General features: G+C 44.9%; 1 protein-coding gene across 5 annotated transcripts in view; it reads left to right on the top strand.

The window, feature by feature from the left end:
• DPF3 (double PHD fingers 3) overlaps positions 1–13,131 on the top strand; it is a 299,949-nt gene extending 286,818 nt beyond the window's left edge. For 2 of the 5 annotated variants that reach the window (XM_023546336.2, XM_010588722.3), the window contains 3 exons: positions 4,739–4,851; positions 8,481–8,562; positions 9,108–13,131. In XM_023546336.2, coding sequence (XP_023402104.1) covers positions 4,739–4,851; positions 8,481–8,562; positions 9,108–9,178 — 266 coding nt within the window. In that variant the 3' untranslated portion in view covers positions 9,179–13,131. Of the gene's footprint in view, positions 1–4,738; positions 4,852–8,480; positions 8,563–9,107 lie in introns of those variants that run through there. The other 3 variants (XR_010323186.1, XR_002785336.2, XR_002785335.2) reach the window with 2 other exon arrangements.
• Positions 13,132–13,808: the final 677 nt, after the last annotated feature.

Genomic DNA, 13,808 nt, shown 5'->3' with positions numbered 1-13,808 from the left:
AGCTTAGCACATTGGTCTAAGAGAACTTGGACATAGAGCAGGCTCTCAATAAATATTTGTGGAATGTTGCTGGATGCATGGAGCAACCCTTTCACCCCCATCCGGAGGCAGCTCCAGATGCCCAGTTGGCTGCTGAGTTCTATGTCATGCTCTGGAATGTGCTGACCTTCCTTCCTAGGGAAGACACCACTACTGAAGAGTGTTACTATTAGTAGGGCAGTGTTTACTCTGATCTGTCAACCCTCCCCTCACTCAGGTCTTTACTGAGCAATGACAAACTCAAGAACCTGTTGAGGCCAAAGCAGCTGACTGCTTTCTCCTTCCTGAAATCTCTTCTTTTGAGTGGTGTGACCGATACTCGACCAATTTTCTTCTTACCTTTCAAGTCATTCTTGTTTCCTTTGCTGCTTCTTTCTTTTGAAATTTAAGTGGCTGTATTCCTTAAAGCTCAGTTCTAGGCCGTTTTCTCTCTTCTTTTTCTTTCCCTTCCCTTCTCTTTTCCCACTCCTCTCCTCTCTCTTCTTCCCTTTCCCTAGATGTTGTTGTTGTTAGGTGCCGTCGAGTTGGTTCCGACTCATAGCAACCTCATGCCCAACAGAACAAAACACTGCCTGGTCCCGTGCCATCTTTTACAATTGTTGTTATGAGCTCATTGTTGCAGCCACTGTGTCAATCCACCTCGTTGAGGGGTCATCCTCTTTTCTGCTGGCTCTGTACTTTGCCAAGCATGATGTCCTTCTCCAGGGACTGATCCCTCCTGACAACATGTCCAAAGTATGTAAGACGCAGTCTCACCATCCTTGTTTCTAAGAAGCATTCTAGTTGTACTTCTTCCAAGACAGATTTGTTTGTTCTTTTGGCAGTCCGTGGTATATTCAATATTCTTCGCCAACACCACAATTCAAAGGCGTCAATTCTTATTCAGTCTTCCTTATTCATTGTCCAGCTTTCACATGACTATGATGCAATTGAAAATACCATGGTTTGGGTAAGGTACACCTTAGTCTCCAAGGAGGCATCTTTGCTTTTCAACACTTTAAAGAGGTCCTTTGCATCGTTGGATTTCTTGACTGCTGCTTCCATGGCTGTTGATTGTGGATCCAAGTAAAGTGAAATCCATGACAACTTCAGTCTTTTCTCCGTTCATCATGGTGTTGCTTATTGATCCAGTTGTGAGGGTTTTTGTTTTATTTATGTTGAGGTGCAATCCATACTGAAGGCTGTGGTCTTTGATCTTCATTAGTAAGTGCTTCAAGTCCTCTTCACTTTCAGCAAGCAAGGTTGTGTCATCTGCATAAAGCAGGTTGTTAATGAGTCTTCCTCCAATCCTGATGCCTTGTTCTTCTTCATATAGTCCAGCTTCTCGGATTATTTGCTCAGCATACAGATTGAACAGGTATGGTGAAAGGATACAACCCTGACGCACACCTTTCCTGACTGTAAGCCAATCGGTATCCCTCTGTTCTGTCCGAACAACTGCCTCTTGATCTATGTAAAAGTTCCTCATGAGCACAATTAATAAAGTTTCATTAATTCTCATGGTTTCAAATACCATCTATTTAGCAAAAACTCTTAAATTTGTATCTCTAGCCCGTACTTCTCTTTTGAGCTCTGTTAACTACCCACTTGACATCTCTACCAGGAAGCCTCACAGACTTCCCCAGATTCAACATGTTCAAAACAGATTGTATCCTTTCTCCTCTATTTGGTCCCCATACCCTTTCTATAGTCTTCCTCATCTAAGTAAGTTTCACTGCAATCCACCTAGTTTCTCAGGTCAAAAACATGGGCTATTTCTCATCTGCTCTCTTTTCTACATTCCTGGCATCCAAACAATTGTCCAGTTCTGTCAATTATATCTAATGTTTCTCAAATCTCCAACTTAGTCTAATCATCTCTGTCTCTTTCCTGGTAGCTGCATCAGTCTCCTAACTAGTTTCCTGTCTTACATCTCTGCATTCCCCTGCCCCCCCACAACAAATTCCCTAGACAACAGCTTGTTGTTGTTTTTTTTTTTTTAACTCTTCATTTTGAAATAATTGAAGATTTGTAGGGAGCTGCAAAATGTAGAGAGGTATTGTGTATCCTTCACCAAGTTACCCCAGATGGTAACGTCACGCATACATTGATCTTATGTTATCAAAACCAGGCACTTGACATTGATACAATCTACATATCTTACTCAGATTTTACCTGTTTTATATGCGCACATATATGTATGTATGTGTATAGTGCTATGTTATCAACATGTGTAACTACAACCACACTCAAACAAGATACAGAACTGCTCCATCACCACAAAGGTCCCTCCTGCAGAAGAATGCTCCTTCAAAAACACAATGTGATTCATGTACTGCCTTGCTTAAAACTCTTTAGTGCTTCAAAGCCCCAAATCCTTAAGGGCTACAATAGCCTGTGTAACCTGGCTCTAGCTACCTTTTCGGCTACCTCTTGCTCCTTTCCCTTTGCTTGCCAAGCCTCTGCTCACTAGCCTTCCCCTTTTTTTACATTTGCCAAATGCCTTCACTGCTCAGGGTCTCCACATGTGCTGTTCCCCCAAACAGGAACCCTCTCCCACCCAGCTAACTCCTTCTTATCCAGAGGTATCAGCTTAAAGGTCTTTCTCGGGGAAGTTTTCCTCGACAGCTCAGACTAGATTAGGTTCTCCTTTTGTTTAACTGCCAGTTATGCTTTTCCTTCATGGCAGTTATCACACAATTGCAAGTAAATAGGTATGTGTGTAGTTTATTAATTTATGGTTCTTTGATTATATTAGAAGGACTTGTGTGTGTCATACTCACCACTGTACCTTTTCTGTCTAGCGCAGCAGCTGCCCTAGTGGGTACTCAATAGACACTTGTTAAATTAAAGAGCAATTATGAGCTGATTGGTTGTGGCTGGGTGTGGCCCGAGATCAGGAACTAGGCAAAATCAACTGCCTTGACTTCAACCTTCCCAAAGGTGCCCTGTCAGGGAACCTGGACATCTATGGTCTATATCCCCAGAATCTCAAACTCCAACATTTCCCATTCCCATCCCAGCATTCCTGGTTGTCTCTAAGAATTTGGAAAAGGAAACAACTCTGGCCAGTGTCCTTCACAGGAAGATCTTTGTGATGCTTTCAAAGAGCACCAGGTAGATATTCATCTAGCCTTCTAACGTTGGGCGTCTTTCTCTTTGGGGCCACTGTCATCTCATCACCTTAAGAGAGTTATTAGTTCAAGAACTGTGGGAGTCTCTAAGTTGGATGTCACCTGAGAAGTCCTTGAACAGCTTTTAGATCAGTCCTGTTCTTGATGTTTCTACCCTGCTGTTTGCTAAGTGTCCTCCCCACCAACAAGTTATTTCTATGCCTACCCTCACCCTCTCAGAGATAATGTAGTGTAGTTTGTATTTTAGAACCCAAAACTTGAAGGGTTGTCTGAGTAAAAAATATCTTACTCAAATGACTGTGATGTAATCAGTTCTCTGAAGATTTGAAATGGGAGGAAATGGGGGCCTCCTTCTGGAATAGGGCTTTGCCAAGGGACGTGGGGATCTCATGGGATCCAACCCTGTCTGTCTAGGGCACTGAGTTGGTAGAGCTAACCCCAATTGGTACCCCGCTGTCTACAGTATCCCTCTTTAAAGTACACAATCCTTCACATGGATAAGGCAACACGACATACTATATAGTGGGTACGGCAGAGTTGGGAGCTCTGGAGAATAGTGAATCTCCAGCAGTAGGCAAAGCCGTCAATTACTTTGTGAGAGAGTCAGTAATGGGCCCTGTGCTGGGTGCCTTTGGCAGATTCCTGTCTGATTCGTAGCACTGGGCAATCTGAGAGCATCATCCAAGTTTTCCTTTCCTGCCAAATAGAAGTTCAAGGGTCTTCCCTTTCAACAGCTCATAGCTGTCCTCTTATTTCTGGCATCTTTCTTTTGGATAAGCTGTGGCTGAGGATAGAGTCCAGCCTCAGGTGTTGGTCCATTGGGACTATGTGCTCAGAGGTCATGGCTCAATGTCCCTCCCCTCATCTTGCTATTGGCTTGATTAAATAATATGGTACTGGGATGGAGGAAGGAGAATCCGTGACTGGTCTTTTCAGGATACATCTGGCCATCACGTGCCTTTCGTTTTGATTCTCCGCTTCTTCACCCTCCTGGCCCAGACACTTCGTACTGTAGTCCCTGTTACTGTTCAGAGCTTGGACTTTCGCTAGTCTCATAGCATGGGCCTGGATACTTTAGATGACACTGCAGTGCCTCATATTGCCCCTGGCACTGACTCTGGAAACTGTACATGATCCATCTGACCTTATTTCCTGTGCCCCAAGGCCATGTGAAAAACTTATTTGGATAAAAGGTCCAGGTCCAAACAGCTGTTATGTTTTGGTCCTGCCACAGCAGGTGCTGGGGCTTGAAGACTGTACTGGTGTCTCTCATGGTGAGGCCTTATGCTGTGCACTCTGCAAATTCCTTTCTGGTTCTCACTGATCACCACTTTCTGTCCTCATCAACTGGTTATAATTATGGGGGCACATGGCTATGAGGGCAGGGGGTCTTGGATGGCATCTATCGCCAGCAAAAGGCCTTGACCCGATGTAATTGAGGAAGAAGTGTTGGTGAGGCCCTCAGTTTGTCTCCCGACACGGGCTAACTCCCTGATTTGGGCATAAATGTGTTTTCAGTTAGTGGGTGTGAGAGGTGACAGGTCAGACCCTCTGGCCCTAATGCTACCCTTTCTGGCTTCCTTCAGGTCACCCGACCTGCCTGCAGTTCACCCTGAACATGACTGAGGCTGTCAAGACCTACAAGTGGCAATGCATAGAGTGCAAATCCTGCATCCTCTGTGGGACCTCGGAGAATGATGTAAGTTTGGGGCTTTCCCCCGTGGGAGGGAAAAATCCAAGGAGGAGTCCTTTGAGAAGTGGAGAGGAAGGCAGGGCTCTTATCACTCACTGGGCTCCTGGGGAAAAATGTCAGTCAGGATCTTCTTCTCGCTTTCTGCTCCCAGGACCCTTGGGACCCTTGTAGTAGGGGGACCTTGGGTGGTCTTTGTGCTTGTGGAGAGAGAGATGCAGGAGATATTGACCAGAGGCTGTCTTGCTGGCCATTTGCCCTTTACTTTGGAACTCAGGAGCTCCCTGGCCATGAACCCTTGAAAGTTAAGTGATTGACAATGGTGACCACTACTTATGGTTGGGGAAGCCCTGGTGGTGTAGTGGTTAAGAACTACAGTTGCTAACCAAAAGGTTGGCAGTTCGAATCCACCAGGTGCTCCTTGGAAACTCTAGGGGCAGTTCTACTTTGTCCTGTAGTGTCGCTATGAGTTGGAATCAACTCGATGGCAATGGGTTTGGGATTTTTCTTTTTTTGTACTTATGGTTGGGATGCACTTGACTGTTTACACGACATTCCAGAGTGCATGATCTCATTTGGTCTAAACGTTAAATGTAATAAATTCAGAATTTAGAAAAAAATGCTTTTTGTTATGGATAATCTCAAGCATATACAAAGAATAACAAAATAGATGTACTCTAACGTCATCTTTAACGATGACAAATACATGCCCAATCTTGTTTCATAAATACCACCTTCTACCCCATGTAATAGCAATCATATATCATCTCACCTATAAATATTTCATGTGTAGCTCAAAAAGATAAGGACTTAATTTTTATTGACGTGGCTAAAATATCAATAATCCCTTAAAATAATCAAATATCTAGCCAGCATTCATATTTCCTTAATTGTCTTATAAATGTTTTTATTACAGTTTATGTATTTGAACTGGGATCCAAATAAGGACCATACATTGCAATTAGTTGATATGTCCTTAAAGTTTCTTTTACTATATAAGTTTTCCCTCTGTCTTGCTCTCTCCTTTTTTTTTTTTGCTCTTGAATTTTTTGTTGAAGAAATCAGATCATTTGTTCATTACTTTCCCAGGACCATATTTCTGTATTTTACTGACAACACCAGGTTTCTCTCTTTTTGTGAAGCTAGCAACTGTTGAGGACCATCAGCTAGACTGATTATTTCATTATTTCATTAGGGGTTGCAAAATGGTGACATTCTTATTTTATAATACCTTCTCTCTTTGTTAGGTGGAGTAATTCTGTAATGAAAAACTTTCCCAACCTCATATTTGCTTAACTTATGTAGAGATCATATAGAAAAAGTGGGATAAATGCTTGATTCCTTCCCTCTGTTTATCAGTTTTCAAAATAACAGGGAATTTCAGAACTTATTCATGATAAAAAACACTCAAGAAAATAGGAATTGTGGGATACCTTCTAAATGTGATTAAATATTCATACTTCAGGACTAAAGCCAGTATCTTATTTAATGGAGAATCACTACAGACATTTCCACTAAGATCAGGAACCAATAACACTGTCCACTATCTTTACTACTATTCAACATTGTTCTAGAAATATTGGCTAATGCAATTAGACAGGAAAAGACAATTAAATGCATGTGAATGGTTAACAAAGAAGTAAAACTTTCTCTATTTGCATATGATATGATAACATATCTGGAAACCCTGGAGAATTAATTATTAAGCACATACATATACATATGGATAGATATAGATGTAAATATAGATACATGCATATATAGCTACATATACATTTATCTCTTAGCTCTGTCTATTGGAAAGACCTAGAATGAATGACAGCCCAGAAGCAATGAGCACACATAGCACCCAGATCTTGGTTTCTAAATACCATTCTCCAATAAAAGGAACCAGGGATCCTTGGAGAAATGGCTGATGCCAGGGCTAAGGCAGGGGAGATACAAGAGGAGCTTGGAACATCTTGTGGTGCCAGAAAGTAAGGAATTACTCAAAAAATGATGAGGCATGTCTAAAGGACACAGGAGCCAACCTGAAGAAATTTCCAATGGCCAAAGCTGGAACAATTTGAGCAACAAAATAGATAACGATAGTATTGGATTATAACCCAAAGAATAAAATAAACATCCATACTGATAGAAACTAATAAACAAATAAATTAGTTCTTCATAGAGAATTGGATTGAGAGGGACCAGGTGGCTAACAAGCAAACAGAAAGGAAACTTTGGATGAGGAAGAAGAATAGGAACTATAGTTTATAGTTTTACACTCAGGAGATACAAATTATGGCCCTTGAATTAAAAACATTTTGTTTAGCTATACACCTAAGAGTTGATTCTGAATGCTTTCCAGTGGGGGCATGCCTGCCTTATTTGGGCAAGTCCTCAGCATCATACATTTTCATTACCAGTCTGGAGCTTACTAAAGGCCATTTTATTTAGTAGTCTGACTTGAAATTCATTTCCCATTTTAATCAGTCAATACCTTAAATACCTTCTAGATCTTCTATGGGTCATCTGGGTGAAGGAGGAAAGCAAAGCCAAATCTTCAGGACATGAGCCTGCCCATTGATACAATAAATATTTATCAAATGCTTAGTATATTCCAAGGATACAAAAATGAATAAGGTCTTATCCCTGCCTTTAGGGTTTCAACAAACAGATAAATAATTGTACCACAGCATAGTGAAGTATGACAGTTAAAGGATTTACAGTATTACATGGTCATGGAGGAGTCCCTCGGTGGTGTGAACCATTAACACGCTCAGCTGTTAACTGAAAGGTTGGAGGTTCGAGTCCACCTATAGGCATCTTGGAAGAAAGGCCTGACAATCTACTTCTGAAAAATCTGCCATTGAAAATCCTATGGAGCACAGTTCTACTCTGACATACATGGCATCACTTATATTTCTTTAAATTCCCATACCAAAACCCTGAAAGTTCTGAGGTATCGTGGATGTTACCTCCATGTACGGTTGTTGCCCATTTCACAGATGTAAAGAGTAAGGCCTGTAGGAATTTAATTAAAACTCTCAAACATTTAAAGTACATTCTATACACTAAATAATCATCGTGGGGGCATAAAAATGCATAAAATTAGTATTCTGCCCTTAGGGAAGAACAAGCTATTAGCTTCTGGAGTTCAGAAGAATAAGGAATCCCTTTAAGTGGTGATCAAGGAAGGTTTCTTGGAGGAGGAGCAAAACCCCAAAGTGGGGGTGTTATTGCTGTTTGTTGCCTTTGAGTCAATTCTGACTCATGGCAGCCCCACGTGTGCAGAGTAGAACTGCTCCATAAGGTTGTCAATGGCTGTGACCTTTTGGAAGCAGATTGCCAGGCCTGTCTTCCGAGGTGCCTCTGGGTGGGTTCAAACTGCCAGCCTTGGGCTAGTAGTCAAGTATTTGACCATTTGTGCCATCCAGGGACTCCTAAAGTAGGAGTAGAATTTTTTTTTATAATTGGGGAGATATTCCAGGTGTGGGCAAAGCACAAGACGTGTTCAGGGACAGTGAGGGCTCTAAATGGGGTAACAAGGAGGTTGACCTAGGAGAATACATCTGAAGGAATAGGTGGGGACCAGATTTTGGCCCTAAATAATTCAATCCTCCCCTCCCTCACCCACCTACTCTGTATTCCATCAGGACCAGCTACTCTTCTGTGATGACTGTGACCGTGGCTACCATATGTACTGTCTAAATCCCCCAGTGGCTGAGCCCCCAGAAGGTAATGACGATGAGGTCAACAATAACAACCACAACAGCTACTACTACTACACTTATTGAGCCCTCACTATGGTGCAGGCCTTGGGCTAAGGGCTTTACATGTCTTGTCTCATTTAATCATCACAGCCCTACAAGGTAGGTGTGACTACTACCATTTTACAGGTGAGGCAACTGAGGTACAGTTCAACCAGCTGAACTTTCAACATGAAGGCATGAAGATACTTCACAGACATGTGGCTGAAACGGTGGGGAAGTGTGAGCTTCCATGGGAACTGGCCAACTCCAGGCTATGGGCTAGGTTAGGGGCACGACCAGGAGTGTGGGTCTCCACAGCAGTGCAGCAAGTCATCTCCAAGCACTTACTATTAGCTGAGCAGCACTTACTGTCTGTTGAACAATGGACTCCACCATGTTTCCAGGACTGGGTCTTGGTCTCAGGATTGTGAAAGTCAAAAGAAAACAAGGCTTACAAGAAGTTAGGGCCACTGGGGTGGGGTTTGAGGGTTGGAAAAAGGGCTGCTACTAATGCCATCTTGTTTATTGTAGGAAGCTGGAGCTGCCACTTATGCTGGGAACTGCTCAAAGAAAAAGCCTCAGCCTTTGGCTGCCAGGCCTAGGGCCCAAGGTCACAGAACGTGACTTGCTACTGGAGGGCTGAACCAGAACTCAGTTCAAACCAGATCAAGCCCCTACTCCCATATATCCAGACAAACCAGCTGTAAGGAAAGTAATAGTCACAGAGGGACATGGACACGTGGAACTAAGAGGCCGAGGTGTCTACTTACCTCTCACATACAGGTTTCAGCACTTCAGCCAGCCCCTCCTCATTTCTACCAGAAGAATCTTGCACTTTTAAAGAACAATTCCAGCCCTAGCCCTATGGAATCCCTCTTAACTTTTACCCTAGCACCACAGCCCCTTCACTGGCTCACATTTTAAGGGAAGCCATTTTGTGACCACTGATCAGTCCTTCATGTGTAGTTTGGTGTTTTCTATTTATTGTGTTCTAAGAAGTCTTCACATAGCTTCCCCACCCCCAGCAGAGGTGCTTCACCCTAAACTATTACCAGAGGAACAAAGGGTTGTAGAGAAGTTGTTATTTATTACGACCCTTATCTGGAAACTTTTAGACTTGGAGCCTGAAGGCCATCTTGAAGGTGGAGCCCTGGAATCCCTCCTTGTTCCCTGGTTTCTGTGAAAAAGAAAAGCTGCTTTCTGGAATGCCAGCAGATATCCAGTGGTGTCCACAGCCTGGGTGGTCTTGACCCACTGCATTAGGTCACTTGATGTGGAAGTGGAGGCCCTAAGGGATGAGAGAAAACATTGTGAAGATAACACTGGGGCCCTACCTCAGCCAGTCAGTATTGCTATCTATCAGGAGAGGCTTTGCAAGGAACCAGGCTGTGTGGGTCCCTGACCATGAGGTGAGATAAGCCACAGCCTACGAACAGAGTAAACCACTTAACAATTTGCCTCTCAACCCACCTGAGCCTAGGGGCCTGGTTCAGCTTTTCCTGGTGGCACTCTGGAACCAGAAAGATGAGTTACAGCTGCCCAGTCAAGTGTCTGACTGCTGAATACAAAGGACTGTGGCTCTGAAAAACCCCTTCAGTATTGGTGTGACACTAGGAATCCCTTTCCCCAAGTAATCTCTTCTTTCCTTGTAGTGTACGTTTGCCATTGTCCACTGAGACCTGACTCTGGAAATTTTAGGATGGGGGAGAGATGATTGTTACCTAGACAAATAATTAAGCTGATGCGATTATTTATGATGAGGGTGGTGATGACTCAGAATCCTCCGTTTGAGGGCTGCTTTTGTGTCCTAGGCTCCCCAATACATCCTGGACTCTTTGTTTTCAAAAACATTTCGAGAAGATGCGGGGAGGTGCAGATTCCGTGAACTGTGTGTGTTGGCAGACAGCCGCGGCTGGAGTGGATCGGGTTGTCTTTGAATCACAGCAGCAGTGGCAACAGCAGCAGCACAATAACTGACACATTTCTGGAAAAATCATTTGCCCACAGGGCAAGTCTCGGCGAGTGGGACCCTCACGCATGCTCAGCTTCCCAGAAATCAGCACCATCTCTGTGGTCCACCGGCCTACAACAAAGGCTGAGGTTATTGTTAGTCCTTCTGCTCCTGAAGAAGCACCCCCGGAGACTCAGGCTAGTTGGGCCATTTTGCAGTGTTTATGCCTGGGCTTGGCAGGAGGGTTTGACCCTGGACTAATTGCTCTTGGTCAGCAGACCTAGGGCAGCCTGGCGTGTGGCCGAGCAGTGTCCATCTCCCCCAGTCCTTTGCACCTGTGGCAAGAACTGGGGGTCAACCTCCTATAGGGCCCTGTGGCCCAGAGTGAGTTAGGTGCATACATAATGATCTCATTTAGAGGGTCCCTGTCCACATGCCATTTTTATCTTCCTCATAAGGTATTTCCTTCCCTGGGCTGGTTGGTGAACCTGTTTTGGAGTCTGGAGGCCCAGGGACAGTTCAGGATGCTGCCCTTTGGTCGCATCATCTGTTTACCTGGGAGGATTCCAGCGAAGGAGCTGACTTTCCCTTCTGACTGCTTCAGTTTGCTATCCTCCCACGATACCCAAAGTGGGGTGTCTCCGAAGTCTGATGATTGGTTTTGAAAGTCTTTTAAAATTTAATGTTAGAAAAAGAATTACCAAAATATTCCCGAATGCCACAGCGGTGTAAAACATAAACCAAAAATCGTGGCTCTACTATTTGACAGGTTCTCTTTGGAGTATGTGCAAATCTGTCAACACAGATGATAGGACAGCCCTGTTCTGTCTGCACCAACATCTGCTCTGCGCACAGAAGCTGTGAGGGTGGAATTAAGTTTCTCAAGCCAAGAGAGGGAGCTGTGACTCGCCAGCAGTTGAGGGGATGGTCAGGGCCCTAGAATGGACATTGGGACGGTACCAGAGTCCCGTCCCAGCTTTATTACTCCCTGGCAAATGATCCTAACCCCTGCATCCTTGGAGACCTCAATTTTTGTATCTGGAAAGTGGGGATAGCAAAGCCAGCTTGTGGGAAGGCATTCTCCATAGTTGCATTTATCACCTTCTTGTGTCGGAATCGACTCAACGGCACTGGGTTGGGTTTGGGGTGTTGGAAAAAGGAAGGCATTGGAAAACTTCCAACTGGTCTCTTTCTTTGAGCCTCAGAGGAGCCTGAATCATAAGGTGCACTTGGATGATAAGGGTTTTAGTTTTGCCTTTGCCATCGAGTAGCTGTGTGACCTTGAGCAATTCACTTCACATCCCTGAACCTTGGGTTGCTCACCTGTGAAATGGAGATAATACTTGCCCTGCCTATTCCACAGTGAATTGGAAGTCTTAAAAGACACGTTTTATCAATCACCACTGCAGAGCCATGGATGTCAGGAAAGCACCCCGAATGATCTCCATGCCCACCTTTTTGTGTGAGCCGGCCAAGCTTAAACACCTTCTTGGAATCTCTGTTTTGACCAAAGGGAACTTACAATATTGATGGCCAGGCTGCCTGTGGTGTGGGCCACAGGGCAAAGCTGTGATCCAGGAAACTGTGACTGCGTTTGGGCCAGTAGTGGAGAATGAGGGATTCACTCTAGGGTTGAGGGATTCAGAATGAAAATGCTTGAGATGTTCCCTTCTACAAGGTTAAAGCAGCATAGGGTGAAGAGTTGAATTAGGGGGATGGCTATAATTTATTGCAATTCAGATGTAAGACTTTAAAACCTTGGTTTAAAACCCAGCTCTGCTACTTTCTTGCCAGTTGACCTTGAGCAAATTACTTCACCTCTCTAGCCTTACTTTCCACATCTGTGAAGTGGAGGATCTGGCCTATCACAGGGTTGTTGCAGGGATTAGAGGTGATGCTGGTAAGGAGCTTGGCAGGGGGCTGAATATGATGAAGGCCCCAATCTGAGGGAGCTATCATCATTTTGTATAGAGGCTACCTAGTGGAGGAGGTAATGAGGCTGTCACCCCCTAGCTCAATCCCCCGGACCCAGCCAGGGGCTTTGCTCCATTTCACTCCTGTAGGGTGGGTCCACCAGAAAGGAGGTGAGGTTGCAGGATCCACACCAGAAGTTGAGATACTCTGTTTCCTGTAGTCTTTTTGGGCCTGTAGCAAATTCAGGGAGTCCCTGGTTAGAGCAAGCAGTTAATGTACTTGTCTGCTAACCGAAAGGCAGGAGGCTGGAATCCACCCACAGGCACCTTGGAAGAAAGGCTTCCTGATCTACTTCTGAAAAATTAGCTGTTGAAAACCCTCTGAAGCACAGTTCTACTCTGACACACACGGGGTTGCCATGAGTTCGAACTGACTCGACGGTAACTGGGCTAGAAGAAATCCAGCGTAGGCAACCTTGTGAGGAAATAGAGGCAAGGTGCCCAGTAGGAGACTAAAACTCTGGTTTTCCTCTCAATGCCCCCACTGACTCATAGCAGTGAAGGGGAAGGCAGGAGCCAGCAGGTCCCAAGGCTCCCGTCATCGCCCCGGGACCAGGTAGGAAGCCCAGACAGGCAGCCCCAGAAGTTCAGGCCCAGGCTTCTGACTTGGAACCGCAGCAGAGCCTGTGTGTGGGTGGGTGAAAGGGAGGGAGGGAGGAGGGAGGGAGGCTGGCTTCCTCAGAGCTGGGAAGATAACAGGTTTTAGGGTTGCAGGAGGGTTTGGGTTTCACAGTGATGGTTTCATGATACCCTGGAGAGTTACACTCACTGAGCGTTTTAGTCTTGAGCTTTGAAACTGCACGGTTCCTTTTGGCCCTCCCCTTACAAAGAGCAGATACCTTAAGGAAGAAAAATGAGATGATTGTTAGTACTTCTCCTTTGGGGGCAAATCTAGGAGACCTCTGCTCTTTGGTGTAGTTGAAGAAAGATTACCTACCAGCAACCTCGGGCCTCTGGACTCAGGGAAGAAGGACTACTTGTTGCCTCTTCGAGTTTGTGGGGGCGGGGGGAGGGGTGTTGCTCAGCCTGGAGCCAATCCTTTCTCTGCCTGTTGGGGAAGTGCTGGGACAACAGCCTCCCTTCCTCTCTCACTCCTGTCTGAAACTCTCCCAGTGCCCAGTCCCCACCCCACCTCAGCTGAACTGGAGTGAAGACGCCATGATATCCCAGGCCTGGCTCCTTTTAGCAGCTGTGCATTGGTGACCCCTGTAGTCAGCCTATATCTCTGGAGAGGGAGGGAGGAAGGGGAGCCTGGGAGGAAGGAGGTGGGGCGGGTCAAAGGTCTTCCTCTTGTCAGGCAAAGCAGAG

This window comes from Loxodonta africana, chromosome 10 (assembly GCF_030014295.1).
Source record: "Loxodonta africana isolate mLoxAfr1 chromosome 10, mLoxAfr1.hap2, whole genome shotgun sequence".
In the NCBI taxonomy this organism is placed as follows: Eukaryota; Metazoa; Chordata; class Mammalia; order Proboscidea; family Elephantidae; genus Loxodonta; species Loxodonta africana.
Note: the sequence above shows the minus strand (reverse complement) of the source record. Positions and strands in the feature narration are given on the sequence as shown.